Source organism: Pseudopodoces humilis, chromosome 10 (assembly GCF_049639895.1).
Source record: "Pseudopodoces humilis isolate 2021_Gansu_Grassland_sample_001 chromosome 10, ASM4963989v1, whole genome shotgun sequence".
Classification (NCBI taxonomy): domain Eukaryota; kingdom Metazoa; phylum Chordata; class Aves; order Passeriformes; family Paridae; genus Pseudopodoces; species Pseudopodoces humilis.
In genome coordinates, this window is record NC_142209.1 from 1,451,694 (window position 1) to 1,468,544 (window position 16,851).

Consider the following 16,851-nt stretch of genomic DNA (forward strand, 5'->3'; position numbering starts at 1 on the left):
AGATGTTCATGCAATAATTTTTTGGATAACTTAACTGTAACACAGAAAAGCTGCCAGTTCTCGGCTCCTGTGCTACAAGGCAGGATGGGAAAGCAAGTGTGAGTAGCCTCACTTAGTCATTAACTGAACTGCTGTGTTCTCTTGACTCCACAGTCCAACTTCTAACCCAGCTTAAATCACTGGATGCTGACCATGGTAGCTTCCAAACGAATGTTTTGGTTTCAAAAGACCTCACAGCCTTTAACTGTAACCAGATATTCAATTCCTTTGTCAGCACCATGGAACAGGTGCAGTTTGTTTAAAGAAGACCTAAGCCAGCAAAGCACCACAGACAGGTTTAGTCCATCAGAAGAATTTATCTGAACATTGCCAGTAGGAACTTGGTGAGTAGCCACCTTCAGCCTGAAGAATCAAGAGTTTTTAGAGAAATGCTCACATCGAAGCTTTTGAGCTCAGAGGAGAGTGTTTTTGATGTGAAAACACCTTTTCCTTCACCTGCTGCTGGCTGTGTCTGAGCACAGCACTGCTCCTGTTCCTCTGCTGGTGTGGTGGGGTTTGCTTGTGCCCACACCTGGGTGAGCTTTGCTCTGCACACCTTTCTTCACTGCAAAACACTGGTACAGCCATCCTCTGAGCACTGGAAAAACTCTTCCAGATTGCATGCAGAGGACAGGCTTCAATGAAGCCAAAATTCTTTTCACAAGCTTTTTTTTTAAGCTCACTTTTAACTTTTGCTTGAAATGCTTTAAACTAGCAACCTGTACATCTCCAAGCTTATCCTCCTCTGCACAATTTCTATGCGGGAGAAGCACTCACACTGCTACAACTCTAATGCCACGTTTGTGTGTGATCAGATTTATTTAATCTGGACCACATGCCAGCCTGATTGTGTTTCTGCAATTAGCCAACTGTTTGCAACAGCTTTTGTCAGCTGTAGCAGGACAAGCAATATTTGGTCCCACAAAGTCAGCCAAGCTACAAAGTCAGGATACAAATGCAGTTAATTAAATGTTCTGTGGCCTCAGCCTTTTACACTGCAACAAACAGGTTTAACTACAGCCCATGCAAAACCCTCTAATTAAACTCCAAAGCAGCTTTCTCAAAGTGGAACTAACAACATTTGTCAGAATTATGCTGCTGTGAAGCAGTTTTGATTGGAAATGCAAGGAAGCTTTGAAAGGCTGTGAGTGGAAGGTCTGTCTGGCTGCCAGTGCCACTGCAGATACTGGTCTTACTTGCTGTTACCTTTTGCAGCCAACAGAAAACATTCTAGAACATACCATGCAGCCCCTCACACATCTGCAATGAGGTTTTCTACCACCTACGAGTTCAAACTGCAACTTCACAATGTTTCAAGACTCCAGTGTTGGTTTGATTAGGAAGAACAAATTGCTGAACTAAAAGGACAGACACTTTCTGTCCTCTTAGTATGACAGACTGATGCTTTCAGCTCTTTAGCCCTGGTTCCTGAAGATGTAACTATCATGCATCGTTTTTTAACCCCCAAATTCACAACCACATCTGTACAAGGCAGACAATCTGCATACAGAGTTCTCAGACAGAAGGGGTTTTGGGCAAGACAGGAAGATGAGGCAGCTATGGAGCACAAAGCAAGTTTGCAGAAAACCAAATTCAGTAATTCTGACACTAAAACTACAAAGAAATTTGCATATGCTACCTACCTGTAAGGTTGTAAGGAGGAATTAAACAACTCTTGGGCTTGTGAAACAGCTGGTGCTGCTCCTAAACTCAGCTGAGCTTGATGCTGTCCTTGCAGAGGTGCATAGATGGGGATGGGGATCTGCTGAACTGAAGCAGGCTGCATAAAAAACATTAAGTTAGAAAAGCTACAGCTGAATGTGTGCCAGGATTTGTGTAGCATTATGAAAAATAAATAAGAATGTCAAATCCCAAGGCTGCATGCAGTTAGTATTGCTGCCCTCATGAAAATTACTTTCTAGTTGCATTTTATACTTTTCCTCACAACCAATCAGCAGAAACTGAGTGAAATATTCAGATCTGCATATAAAAAAGCAGCTTTAGATTGCATATAACTTTGTAGGACATCAGTTGAAGTAAGCCTGCACTCACATGGCCATAGAAGCATCTCCCAGGAACATGAACTTTCCCATAAATTTGTGAGTGGAAACTTATTCTCTCAACTTTCGTGGCCAACAATCAAACACAGCCTGCATGCACCAGAACAGACAGCAAGGGCTGGCATGACCTCATTTTCTGCAGTCTTTAGTCTCACTCTCCCCTGCCCCCAACAGATCATTATCAGAACTTTAAAGGCAATATGGATAGGGAGGGGGAAAGAAAAGAGAATTAGAAATCCCCAAATACCTGAGAAAGCCCTGGCTGAAAGCCTTGCTGTTGGGCCAGAGAAGGTGGTGCCAAACGTGCGTGCTGGGTATTGAAGAGGTGACTTGTGTCCATATAAAATGCTGGGATTTGAGCTGTAGTACCTCAGGAAGAGCAATACAAATTAGTATCTGATTCCCACCACCTCCCTGCTAGAAAGGTTTTCATCAAGAGTTAAAGATGCAGCTACTGTAAGTGCTTCCCACTGTAACAGCTACCAGAGAGCCTGGGAGAAGGAGCAGCACTAGAGAACTGGCTGCTTCAAAAGCTCTGGTATCTTTTCCAATTCACCCCCAGAATCTATCAGTCTTGCACAGGTATCATTAAACCCATACAATTTTGGAGGATGAACAAGATTCTGGCCAAAAAAGGCATTTGGGTGAAGGAAGGTTAAGAACTTGTTATACTGTCATGGAATTTAACTAGATTGTTAACTAGATGTAGGATTTTCCTTGAAGAAAAAATGTCACAACTCTAAACTACTACAGGATTTTAAGAAAGAAATTAAAACTAAAACACTCCTGGTCTTAAATAGCAATTTACAATTCTGCAACAGAAAAATGGTACATTAGGAGACTCAATCTTACTTTCTTCATCACAGCACTACCTTTGTACTTCCTGATAAAGCACTGCAGATTTAGAGTAAGACAATTAGTGAGTCTCTGAGTACAGAACACTCTTAATCATCCTGTCTTTACTGCAGAGAAAAACCAGAACCAAATTCAACTCCCCAGCTTCAAAATTAAAAAAAAAAAGCAGATGTGTGGCTTCTGAGCCACAAACACCATTACCTGCTGCAGACTGAGACACGTAGACCTGGGGACTTTGCTGCTGCTGGGCAATGAGGGATGGCATGCAGCTCAGCTGGGAAAAGTGGCTGGCAGAAGCCAGGCTGCTTGTCTGCAGCTGCTGGGGTTTCACTTTGCAGATATTAGGAGGGTCTGAGGTGCTTGCAGTCTTTGTACTTAGCGAAGAGGTTGTGTATGTTCCAGCTCCTAGGAGGAGAGAAGCAAAGGATGCATCAAAGTCTCATCATTCAGAGGTCAAAGTTTTGGGACAGCTCTGTAAGCATAGCCACAACTGGCAAAGAAAACTGAAACCTAATGCAGCTGCTTCCACCAGCACAAGAAAAACATGGAGCCAGTTCTGCTGAGTTCACTGTGGGAAGTGCTGCAGCCCTGATACATCTCCCTTCTTGGGCACAGGAGCACACAGAAGTACTGAAGGAGGCAGCTTGGTCAGCTGTACAACAAAACACTGCAACCCGCAGTGGCTGTGCCTCTCATGGAGATACATTTTAATATTCCAAGGCATGCAGATTTAACCAGATACAGCATCTTTTGTTTGCTGCCAAGAAAGGGCAGCTGGGCATTTGCTCTGCCTTTTGCAAACAGGTTTTGGTATGAGTTCTTGAAGCTTTAATTTAAAGAGCAAGAGCACAAATGGAAGTAAAACTTAGCTGGACATCAGAATTATCCTCTTCCACAAAATCTGTGTGCTTGCCTCCATTTGGCTGAACAAAATGAAACCAGTAAGGCAGACAAGAGAAGTTTACCTCCTCTTTCAAGCCCATGCAAGTAGCTTAGGCAGAGAGACATTTTAGTACTATTTTCAGCTGAATGAAGTGAAACAGGTGAAGTCAGTTAACAGGTTATTTGGGAAACTGCTGTTCAGACCTGGCATTCCATTTCTAGCACGAGCCTTTCGTTAGCTTTCGGTTACAGAATTCCAAAGGGAATCCAATCCCTCGAAAAACATAAGCAAGGAACAACACAACACTACAGAGCCTGGACATCTGGTACCTGAGAGGGATGTTGTGGGGGTAACTGAGGCCACAGGAATAGGAGGCATGGATGCACTTGAGAAAGAGCTGTAAGTGCCACTGCTTGGCCCAGTGTTGCTGCTGCTGCTGCTGCCACCAGCAATGGGAGACGCTGCTGAGGTCACCGGTGAACTCTTCTCCCCCATGTTTGGGGAATTCTCCCATGCTTTGCGTGCAGACTCCATCTATTTAAAAGAAAAAAAAAAATTTCCTCATCTATTAGGAAGTTTCAAGCAGTCCTCCTTCCTCTTTTAATAGTTTTTTTTTTTAGTCAAAAGGCAATTTGGACTTCATGCGAGCCTCTTTTGGAAGTCGCTGTAATCGTGCAACTCTGTTCATGCAAAAAGCAAACAGCCTGAAGTTGGAGCTGCTCATCTGTTCCAACTGCACATGTGCACAGTTCATCATCATACCATCCAATGCTCAAAAGAGAATTCACTCACACTAATTTGGCTTGGTTTTGTTTGACATGAAGAGCAAAGACACAGTGAGCAAAAGAAAGGGAAAACCCCCCGCTAAGTATTTCCATCAAGTCCTTTACTTCCAAGTTACTTGGGCCATTCAAATGAAGCAGCCCCTTGATTTCTTGGTCAATCATCCACCTTGAGTGACCACCAAAGATACCTGCTGCACACTTCAGTGAACATGACAGCAGTCAAGTTTAGATTTCCAAAGCAATTGCTGCTCAAGAAGCAACCACAAGCTGACACAGTTCGTGTGCGCTGCTTTATGTTAAAACTGAAAATGCTCCATGCTCCTCTATTTCTATAATTATGAGCTTATGTCTTGCACAGCAAGGGAGATGAAACTTTAAATATTACAGACACAGTTACCTTCCACCAGAAGTGGAAACAACCATTGTTTTACTGCAGCCAATAAAATCTAATTCTTGCTACATTAGACACGCAATGCGAAATCTAAACTGAGACAATTCTGAGGGTTCAGTGAACAGGAAACATTAATGTTTAGACTACACTCACTAATTTAAAAGCTCAAACATGTACCATGGACTTCTGCACAACCTTCAGCTGTCTCCAGTGGAAACACAAGTTTTGCTAGCAGAGCTGAAGTTGCCCACTGTAGGTTTCTGGAGCCTAGGAGCTCTCTTTAGTGGCAGATATTAAGGGGTAAATATATACTCACCACACATCTGCCCTCTCTGCCTGCTCAAGAGAGCCCCCCTAGGTGGGACCTGCAGTCTCTCAAAGCCACATTTGTCAACCTGCCCTGCTTTACATGAGTTAGGCACTCTGCACAGATCAAACATGGCTTAGGTTATTGGTCTAGATTTGTCTATTTATCAGAAGTGATAAAAAAAGCAGAACAATTATCAAAAGAAGCGGGTCACAGGTGATCAATACACACCCATGTGGAAAATTAGGTTCTGGATTCCTGAAGAGAATAAAAGGTGAGGAGGGAAACTTAAGTTACACTTTAAGTCCTCTGGGGGCAAGTCACCTATCTTCATTTTTGAGATCATCTTCCCCAGCAATCATTCTGTTTCCTTTCCATGACATTTTCCTCTAAACCAGTTCTGATTCTTACAGACAAGGCAAACTTCATTCATCACTAATGTGCTGGAAATTTTATTTTGCTTATGTGTATTGCAGTGGCATTGAGAGAAAGTAAGTACCTGTGACTATCAGACTAGAGAAGGTGTAGAAGGTTCTATGTTCACTGGGTTTCATGATGTCCTGGAGAAACTATTGCTAACAAAAACTACACACTGTGTTTTGTCACATCTAGGGATGTGACAGAGCCCTGAAGTTTTCTTTTGGAAAACATCTTTGCTTTTGGAAAGCTTCTTAGCCACCTCTAACTTTGATGAGCTAGAAAAAAAGATGCAAGAGAGATTGATACTCTAGGAATGCCTGTGCAGCACCATCTACAGACCAGATAGAGAGGAATAAGAAGCTCTGAATTAAGTGAGACAGGACAGTGCTGAAGTTCCACTGCTGAGTTAGGGGGAAAAGGAGGGCACAAGGAGATCATGGCTGCTTGAGGCTTCTTTTCAGCACTGACCCACTGGGGCCTTCACACTGCAGTAACAGTCCTGCCCATATTACCCAAAACCTCCACTGGAGACAAACCCCAATGTGTCTTTCCTTAAATAAATACACCAAAGTCTCATTGGTTAGAGAAAGAAAGTCCAAATGTGTCAGATTCTGGACCAGATGCCTACAGAGGAATTTTAGATGAAACCTTGGACATGAAGAGGGCCAAGCAGCTCAGTTTGAGATTGCTTCGGACTTTCTTCTGCTCAGCTCCTTACCTACAACAGCCCCGTGAGCAGAGTCCTTAAGAGGATGACTGAGTAAAGGCCTCTTTAACAAAGTTACTCCAAGGAAACAAGATCTCAACAAGGCTTCCCATAGGAGCACCTTCTACCTCCATCAAAGAATGATGCCAAGCAGTGGGAGAAATTGTGGCCAAGCTCCCCACAAGTCTCTCCACAGAGAGGTTTCTGTGATAGGGGATGGAGGGAAGAGGAGGTGAGAGGATTAATCCTTTATGCTGGCAGAACCTGGGCATTTTGTTCTTTTAAGAAAACGAAGGAAATGCTTTCCTCTCTCCTGCTCCAAAAGGATCTTTTGAAAGATGCAAGGGTTCTATTGAAGAGGATGACAAAGAACAGAGCTGTGCCTGGACCAGAAGGCCTGCTGTGACAGTGACAGTCTCAGTGTGTGCTTCAGAACAAACCTCCTGCCTTCTGCATTTCTGAAAAGGAGGTAGAGCTCCAGTGGTTGGAATAAAGAAATCAGGGACAAAGCTGTTTCCAAATAGCTTTCCATCCAGATTTCCATCAGAGGGTTCTTCAAGGTAGCCTCAAAACATGGAACTTTGCCCCTATTTTGTTACCACACATCCAAAATCTATCATCCCCTGAGAAATCACCAACACCACAAGAGCAGGAAAAGAAATGCAGGATGAATGAGACAGACACCACAGTTTGCTCTGTAACTGGGCAGTGTCCCACACTTTGAGGTAACAGCCCTACCTGTATGACACAGGATTCCATCTCCAGCTGCCAAACTGTCAGAGACTATTTCAGAACAACACTTTCAGACGCCAGAAAGTCACATTAGGATAACTCATTACACAAGAATGCAGCAGAAAACCAGGTGTTCTTTTAAACTGCTCGTCCCTCCACAGTGCTCTCCCCATTTCTGCAGGTCTACTGCTTGAAAGAGGTGTTACGTATTTTTAGGGAATAAAGTGTTAACAAAAGAAAAGCAGAGATTCAACAAGAGAAAATGAGTATTTCTCATCTGTAGAGAACACAAGCAAGCAGCTCTCAAACCATGTCAGTGAGACAAGTCTCACTGGGATTGACAAGCAACTTCCTCCAAAGCATTAGTTCTGCATCCAATCTCAAGTTTCATTTCTTCTTTTAAAAACTTAGACAAACTAAGGTTTAAGACACCACTATTCCTTAATACCAGAAGCAGCAACAACACTTCTACTGGCCCAGTCACAATCACAAAGCAGATCTAGGACACCAAAAGAAGAAAAAACCCAACAACTTCTAAAAATACAGTAGCAAAGCTAGAGCCCAACTGTGTTAGTGAGTTATACAATGCACACAGTCCAAAATCCAACAAAATGGGAGAAGAGCACTCAGAATATTCTCTGCACTTGCTCTGCACTGGAAAGCAGGAAACAGAACATTTGCAACACAACAAAACACGTTCTGACTTGCTGATCTGACTGCCTTTCAGAGATACCTACACACGATCTACATGCCACTATCTGAAACTTCAGCCATCCAACTCCAGACCACATTAGCACTGCACCGAAGTCTTAGCACTAAGAAGAAATCAAGCTTGGCTTTATCAAGCAAATCCTTCAAGCCTTTACACCAAACCAGGCAACTTATTTTAAGCTCAACACTCAAAAAACCTCAGTCGATTCTGATGGTTTGCCATGAGCACTGTGGTCCAATGCTAGAACTCTAGGATCTTGGTTTTTCAGGGCAGTGGGAGCCAAGATTGGTTGAGATGCCAAGTGTTAATGCAAAACGGGGTTAGAAATTTATGGTTTAAATGCATCCTTCGATAGAGTCTCGTGTTTCAGCCATCCATTTATATGCAAAAGCAGTTCAGCAGAGGAAACAAAGGAAGGCTCTAAAAAAAGGTTCACCAGCAAGTTCTCCAATAACTTTTTTCCCCTGCATGCAAGAAAACGACCCTTAGAGGGATGTGGTACATACCTTGAGGGTGAGGTCGACGGTAGCGGGAGAAACTGGAGTTAGGCTGGAGCTCTGTTGTAAAGTCTCCCTCCTAGGGAGGGGAAGGGTGTGGGGCAGGGGCACCTGAAAGGCAGGCAACACACATCACATTCTAACTACGTCTACTAGAAAAGCCCCAGAAAGCAAAGCTCAAGCTTTATCAAGTGAGCTACAATTTCTTCAAGGCTTGAGCATTTGGCAGGGAGACTGATAAAATAAGGTGAAAATTTGGTAGGCAAGGAAAGGCCACTCAGCAGGTGCTAAGATGCTTCTCATCCCTCTAAGAGGCTGAAGATTAAGGTTTTAAGGTGTCCATGTCCTCTGCATAAACAAACACCAATTGTCTGTTGTTTGGGAATTTAATTTCAAGTACCATTTCAGTTTACTGATATGCAAAAATTCTTCCCAAGCCAGGTTTGTCCCTTTTTGTACCAATACAGTACACTGGGCTTTGTGACCTTGAGTTCTGAGATGCAGTTTCTGAAAAGAGGAAGCTTTTGTAGAGCTGCAAAATCACAGGACCATGAAACAAACTGTAACAGATTTGCCATCCAATAATTGAATTCAGTTATTTTCTCTTTCAAAAGATGAATGATGTGGTACTTGGGGAAATAAACCTGACATAAAGCTATTGCTATCTTTGCCTATGAAAACTCCAATGGATTTCCTAGAAGTTTTAAAGGAAATGAATAAAAAATACTGCAGTGTCCAGTCTGTCACTCCTAACTATTCCTTTCTCTACTCATAGCATAGCTAATGGACTTTCACTGGATGAGATAAGGCTAATCCAAAAGACAGATCCTGAAGCTCTGAAGCAGGGGATGGCACAGATCCTTTGTGGCCAGGAACCCCTAATTGCTGTGTTAGAAATTCAACTCCAACATCCACAAGGATTGGACATCATTAACACAAAAGAATTCAGTCTTCCACTCTAACCACCAAAGTAAAAAACCACAACACTACCAGAAAAGCCAGCAGAAGAGTAAGAAGTTCAATCAGTACTGCTTCAAAACGGTGCTGCAGTAAGCTGAAAAGCATTTTTTGATGGAATTCACAAGACATCTTCATAAAAAAATTGAGATCCTACTGTATGATTCTTCCTTCCCCCATCAACAAGTGACTCAACCCTGAGCTAATTCTGTTACTCAAACAACAAGAATCACAAGATCCAAGCTCCCTGATGCCCCAGCACGCTCAAGACAAACTTGGTTTTGCTGCGAGTCACAACCCAGCTGGTGCTCTCAATCACTATGCCACGCTCACGGGTCAGGATCACTGCACTGCCTTTGAGGGCTGCAAACATCTCATCTCCATAGCAACTGAACACCTGGAAGCCTGTTGTCTGCTCTCACAACCATTCAGCTGCTCCCTTTGCATGCAGTTGCTGTGATTTCAGGCTACGGTTCCAAAACTCCTTTGTTTGCAAGAGCCTTTCTTCAAACTCAGCCTACAGAGCTTTGCTGCTGGTACCAGGCTCAAGTCCCAACTGCTGCCAAGAACACGCTCCCTCATTATGCCTATCTTTGCTTTTTTTAGAATTGTCCCTATAAACATCTCCATTTTCTGTGCTCTTTAGCTCACTGTGATTGTTCAAAAGACAAGAAAATACCTGAAGAATTCCAGAGCAGGTGCTCATCAAACCAAATGTCCTTCAGAGTAAGATTACTGGAAAAAGCCCAGCTAGTTCACATGAAAGGAACCCTGTGGACTTGTTCACTGAAGGCACTATTTGGCGCTTTAAAAGAAGTGTGAAAATATTTTCTTGTCTTCAAAGTCAAGACGATCACTGCAATGGACTTACGTTCGTCACCAAAGTCTCCTCCATTTTTGTACTGCTAGTAGCCACTGTGTTAGGATGAGAAGAAGGTGTAGTGTAGTCTGTTACAGACTCCTGTGAAGAAAAACAATTCCATTAAAATATCTCCCTTACCTAAATTCAGTTTTAATTTCTTGGACAGATGTTGGCCTTTCTACAGGCGGAGTTCACCAAGCAACAGAAGATTAGAATTTCACACTGTTTTTTCTTACAAGTCATCTCTAGCAATCCTTATTGCAGAACTGCTACTGAGGTCAGGAGGACTCTTAGAAGATTACAATTGCCTCATGACCTCACAATGTACATCTGGAGGAAAATCAAAATACAATCTGTAAGGCAAGAACATACAGAGCAATGTATTGCCTGGGCACTGTAAAACTGGACTGTGGTGGTGCAACCAATTATCATTTGTCACCCAAGATGCTTCAGCCACCTGCAGGCACTTTCAGTCTGCTTAAAAAGTAAAATACCTTAGCTGAAAGCTTTCTGTAGCTTTCAATAAATACAGAAATTTCTTGCTGTGACAAGAAAGGCACTCCAGATTAAAAAGAACACAAAGGGATGGTTGCAATTTGCAAAACTATTTTCTTTCTTCCAAGTTTTGTCTCGGAAAGTCACAAGACTCAGATTCTCTGGATGGTGCAGGCTACCACCTTCTGATGTCTGCAATAGGTAATGACTTCAAGGAAGAAAAGGACTGAGGTTTCCAGTCTACTCAGAGGCTTTCCTTGAAGCTTATTTGTCACAGGTACATGGCCCTTGGTGTGCTCAGCAAACAAGGTCCTTTCAGGGCTGGCTGTAGGCAGTGACTCCTCTAGCTGTAGATACAAATGATCTGAGCAAAGTTTTTATGTGTCTCAAGTTTTGCATCCCTGAAGCCCAGGAAAACCTCCATCATCTTTATAGAACCAAACACCACAAAAGAACTGAAGGACAAATCAGCAGCAGAACTGTTACTGAGTGTCTGGACTTGCCAACCCATCATGATTTTGAAGACACAAATCATATAATGCTTATTTAATTGCATCCAACCAGTAGGACGATAAGCTATTAAAAAAGTGAACACTTAATTTGCTCCTCAGGTCCGTGGCAATGCCTCTAAAAAAGCAATTAGAGCATTGAGATACTAACTGACAAATGACAAAGAATCCTCCTTAAAAGGATGAGCTCATTCTGGTAAAAAAACAGAACAAGGTAAACCATAATGGGGTGAGGGAGGACAATATGCACAGTGATTTATTTTTATAATTTATGAAGAAAATAGAGAACTCTTTTCTTCCCATTTATTCACTTCCTTTACTTGTTAAACTGGTGAAATACAAGATAAATGGTGCTTCCCACAATCCCAAGCACCAAACTGCAAGTTGCACATTTGCACTGGATTCCAAAAGGCAAACTGAGTAAAACAAGGCAAGCACACAAGGCTGCTTTAATCACAAAGGCCTTCTAATGAAGTAATTAAATGGCTCCATGCTTTTTAAAGGATGCAATACTGCCTAAGAAAGAAGATTCTATTAAATTTCCTGCAAAGTCTGGATGCAATTTTTTCAGGGTTTCAGCAATGAAATTCCTTATGAAAGAAGATGGATCAAGACTACTGTTAACTTTCTTACATTGCAAACTCACAGCACAAAAAGAGATTTTTCTCTAGCATTAAACCCAAACCACTGTATCAGCTCTGGTGCCCTCAGAAGAGTGTGGGCAATGCTGAAGGGTGGTTTACGTGCTGACCATGCAGACAATGCTTTAACCACATGAACACCACCCCATAAACTGTAGATTCATCTCCATCCCTCATTTCCTGGTACATTAAGTTCAGGATTCTGTTACATGTGGTTCATCACCACAAGCTTTTGTAATTCAGTTAAAATGATTCTCCTGTACAACTGTTTGACTGAAGAAACCTACTGATTACTTTACTATAAACTAGTAACAGCTAGAGCAAAAAGCTCATGTTTATGCTTTTTTTGGAGTTCTCTACAAATTGTTTGCACCTGAAGAAAAAGAAAAGGCAGACTTCTTATAACTCCCTCCTTCAAAAAGAAGAGATCACAAAACCTCAAGTGACTTGATGAACAAAGCACAAGGCAGACCTTGCTGTAAAGGATCAGGGTACTCTATGGGATAAATTAACTATTTCATTTGTCCCTGCCATAAATCACCCAAATTAGAGCTTGAAAGATACTCAAAATCTTCTGAAAAGCAGTCTGTGTGTCCTTTTAGCCATGATCTGTAAGACACAGCTGTTACTACCTGTCCAAATACTTCACTGGTGTATTAATCTTCCTGGAATTTGACAGGTTCAAATGGAAGGCTGGGAAAGGCAAGGGCTGAGATGTTTTATCCAATTCAGAAACTTACACATCAGATTGCCTTCACTACAAAAGTGCTGCAAAATCCAAGAGAAACAGCTGCAATGGCTTCTGAGCATCATACTTATGTACTGAACTTAAACATCTCACTGTAGAAGATCATTTATATTTATACAGTTTCTAAGCAGTTTTGTATGATTAAATGCACATGCTCTTATCAAGATGTTTGTTTTGGAATGGATGGGGTACTCTCACAAAGCTTCTGAGGGAGGACAGCTGGCTTTTACAGTCTTTTAAATCACCAAACACATCACAAGCATGCCTTGCTGGAAGCTGAGCAGTAATCTCTGAGAGGGATGTTTAAGACTATCAGAAGAAAAGCCATTTAGGTTTGCCAAAATGTCAACATTTGACATTGAAACAACAGGTTAAAGATGTCAACACCTCTTCCCTCATGAACTAGCAATGGAAAGAGTACCAAGACAAGAAAAAGCAATTGCAAATTACATCAGAACAAGAACTCCAAGGCTGGAGCAGTATTTGAACCCCTATTAAAAGTCTCTTAAAAAAGGAAGGGACATTTATTGCAGGTTTATTCCTGCAAAACCTAGGTGAAGGTTATCTTATCCAATAAATTTGCAGGTTGTTGGTTTAACTTCCAGAGATGTAACTATGTTGGTTTAAGTTCCACTTCTTTTCTAGAAAAAGCAACTTACTATTGCCTCAGGAATTATTCCTACCAAAGGAATCTGAAAGCAAAGCTGGTGCTGTTAAGACAGGAGTATTTAGGCCTGTTATTGAAGGCTTCTTCCATCAACCACTCAAAGAAATTATGGGTATTTTCATTTCCAGAGGACAGAAATCTCAGTGCTTTAGTACTGTGGTAGTTCAAAGAACCTTGGCAACCCATGTTCAGCTGAACCTAGAGTGGCACAGACTTCCTTTTGAGAAACTCTTACTTCAAAAATACAATTGCAGAGAGAAAATTCTGCTGATTTTAGCAGAGCTACTTGACTACACTTAGCCTGCAGTAATCAAAGTTGTGTTTCCTATTTTGTTTGTGGCTTAGAAGAAGCCTCTTTCTCCTGTCTTGAGCTCTGATCATAGTAATTTGTGGGACCTTGGGAAGTCCTGGATACAAACAGCCTCACCAAACACCTGAGCAAGCTGGTGTTTACTGCTCTACACTTCTGATTCTCATACAAGGACACTTCATCCATTTCTGGTATGAACATAAACCACTCACATCTACCTACAAGATGGAAAATGTCAGGAAGGATGAGAAATCCCTGAACTGAACTTCCTTAAGCCTGCAGCTTCCATGCTGGACACAAATATCCTCCCTTACACTTGCTCTGTAGCACCACTTCATTGAGACAGTATCTGTTTTGGAAAAAAGCTGCCAAAGCTGTCCTTTGTTTTGGGTTTTTCTCCCTAGCCGTGGGTGACAAAGATCAACTGGGAGTGATCCACACTTCATATTCTTCAACTATTAATTAACTCTTAAAGAGGATCAGTATTCCTAAATGGCATCACAAGATTTCTGCTTAAAACCAGGATGGCTGAGACAGCAGGCAACCAACCTGAGTCCATTTAGGAAACTGCTTTTCAAACCTCCAAGGAGCATTTTTCCTTTACCAAAGCAGGTGTGACTATTAAGCAGCAGCTACTCAAACTGCATGGCTTCTTTACATTTGAGAGGTGACAACCAGAGTACTTGCTCAAGATGCAGGCAGGAAGGAGATGCCTCTGGAGATGTTTTTCAGCCACATCTAAGAACTGAGCTGCAGAACAATGAATCCCAACACCAGATCACTGCTGAGCAGTTATAAAGAAAACAGGGGACTGTGATGAGTCCTAAATACTGTGAAGTTCTGCAAGGAATATCTAGACAATATCCAAGCCAAAAGGAAATACACAACCATTTAGGGAAACAGAACACGCCTTATCCAAAGCTTTAGCACACTCCTAGTTTAGAGATTTCTTTTGTTCACAGAACAACACTTAATTCACAGCTTGTGGTCATCCATACAAACAACCAGCAATCATACACAAGACTTCACTTCTCTGCTGGAAGTCATCTCGAATACATCACACTGATCTGAGTCTACAGACTCTGCCTATGCCAGGCTCCAAAGCCACTCTCCACAGCAGTGCTTAGGACTGAGTTTTCCCAGGCAGCAGAACAGACTTCCAAGTTGATCTGTGCTCAGGGGTGTGGCAAGACCATCTTGTGACAAGACCACGGGTGTGACAGCACATCTCTGTAGCACTTTTTAATTCAAGCAGCACCAATGTTTCCTATCTGCTCCTCACTGGGCTCTGCTGCCCAAGCACCACCAGCAGGCAACCAAGTGTCAACCACCTCACTGTGATCACATTTTACAAACATTGCTCAGTAATCTGGCAGTATTTTTCTTACCTTTGTGTTTGTCCCAAACTCTGGAGCAGACACAGATATCATGGTTCCTATCTCCGTGCTCAGTTCACTTGCTGCTTTGGTCTCCTTTGTAGTGACAGGTTCTGGGCTTCTGACAGAGGTGGGAGATGGCTTCTCCTGTCCCTCAGGCTCTCCCTGCTGGGCATCCTTCACCTTCCTGTTCTTTAAAGAACGCTCTTTCCCAATAGGACCAGGTTTATACTCTTTGTTTTCTACTGGGCTCAAGTCTGGAAGCTAAGTTAGTGTTAATTTGTCAGTCATGCCTTTCTCTCTGTGTCCTAGCCAACAAAAATACTTCAATATGCTAAAAGTCATTGTTTAAACATAACAAAGCTTTCCAAGGGGAAGAAGCATTTTCTATCATGTAAAGAATTTGAGACTAAGTTAGTGATAGGTACATGGAATGCATTCATTTTGAACATCAGCAATCTAAACCACTTTTCAAGCAATTATTGTTTTACATGAAGTGGCAGAGTTCAAATAAAATACAAATTAATGTCAGTTTGACTGTCCTTACAAGAAAAGCAAAAAAAAAAAAAAAACCAGAAACCACACGATGTTGTATACCTATAAGTTATTTTAGTTTTCAGAGATTCAGGATTTTATGGGGCCCCAGGAAACTAGAACCCTACCTTTACTTGAAATTATCATGATGTATGGATGCTGGCAGCATTTTTCCCTGGAAATTGATCACTAAAGGGATCCAGAAAAAAATAAAATACCTACACACAAGTGTTGCATTATATTTCAGACACCATGGCAGGATCACTGCTGCAATTCAGCAGTTCCTTTTTGTGCAGCTGAATTACAGCAGAATGAAGGGCCCTAGGGAACCTGAATGCTCTGCTGTTTAAACAGCCACATCCTTTCTGGCTGAGACTCTCAGCCCACTTCACTACTGAGCAGCACATAAATCCCTTCAAGGCAGTCCTGAAAATCCAATTCCTTAAGCTTTGATAGTGGAAAGACAGAAGCTGCTGGTAATTGTTTTTCTCAATACAAACCAGCTATTTCAGTAGTGGATGAAGATTCTCTAAAATACAACAGTTTTGTGCAATTTTGTTTTTTTTTTAAATCAGTAGAAGCAAATGCCTGAGCTCTGAAATGCTGCAATCAGGAGCATCAGGCTCACCTCACCCCAAATAGTTTTTTCCCTAACAGTTTAGAGAGGCTGAAATTCCTCTAGACACTTTAAGGTCACTCAAACCTTCACACTTTACACCTTGGAAAGGTAAATTGCTTTGCTTCAAGTATGGTCCTCCTGTGTTGCCCAATTTAATCCAACAATACCAACCTCCAATCCTGAATGTAAGCTTGTATTTAGGCTTCAAATCAAACAGTATCACCACAGGGGTGGGTGGGTGTGTAAGAATTGTTTGTTTGTTGAGATCTGTTTTTTTGTCACCAAGACAGTTAAAAGGATTTACAGCCCCCTCACTCAAAGGAGTGTAAAAATATTACCCTCTAATACATTTAATATTTATACATATTTATTATTCACAGATATTTTGTCTTTCAACAAAATCTGCAGAAGTCTTGACTGCTCTAAACAAGCAGAAAAAAGGAACTTTCTACACAGTGTCAAGTAGAGTGTATATATATTTAACTGAGCAATTCAGTATCTGAAAGTGATTTACTGGGCAGTTTTAGGCATGCTGCAGTGTATTTGAAACATAGGTTACTGCCATTCACCAGTAGTTTTAATTAATGCATATTTCTCTGCTGAACGGGTTTTATACTCCACACTGAAAGCCCCACTCAGTGTCTCATACAGCAGAAATTACATTTATTCTGTGTGTGACTGAACTTTCAAATTTCAGCTCTTTTTTGGGAGGGGAGGGGAAACTCAACAAACAACCAAAACCCAAA

General features: G+C 41.8%; 1 protein-coding gene across 11 annotated transcripts in view; it reads right to left on the bottom strand.

Annotated features, from left to right (window-relative positions):
* Positions 1-16,851, bottom strand: part of PRRC2C (proline rich coiled-coil 2C) — a 69,626-nt gene that overhangs the window by 11,795 nt on the left and 40,980 nt on the right. For 7 of the 11 annotated variants that reach the window (XM_088060378.1, XM_088060379.1, XM_088060374.1 and 4 more), the window contains exons 22-28: positions 14,965-15,216; positions 10,216-10,305; positions 8,397-8,498; positions 4,167-4,371; positions 3,156-3,359; positions 2,347-2,468; positions 1,683-1,819 (exon numbers count right to left, since the gene is read on the bottom strand). In XM_088060378.1, the coding sequence (XP_087916504.1) occupies positions 1,683-1,819; positions 2,347-2,468; positions 3,156-3,359; positions 4,167-4,371; positions 8,397-8,498; positions 10,216-10,305; positions 14,965-15,216 (1,112 nt within the window). The remainder of the gene's footprint in view (positions 1-1,682; positions 1,820-2,346; positions 2,469-3,155; positions 3,360-4,166; positions 4,372-8,396; positions 8,499-10,215; positions 10,306-14,964; positions 15,217-16,851) is intronic. The other 4 variants (XM_014257546.2, XM_014257542.2, XM_088060380.1 and 1 more) reach the window with 3 other exon arrangements.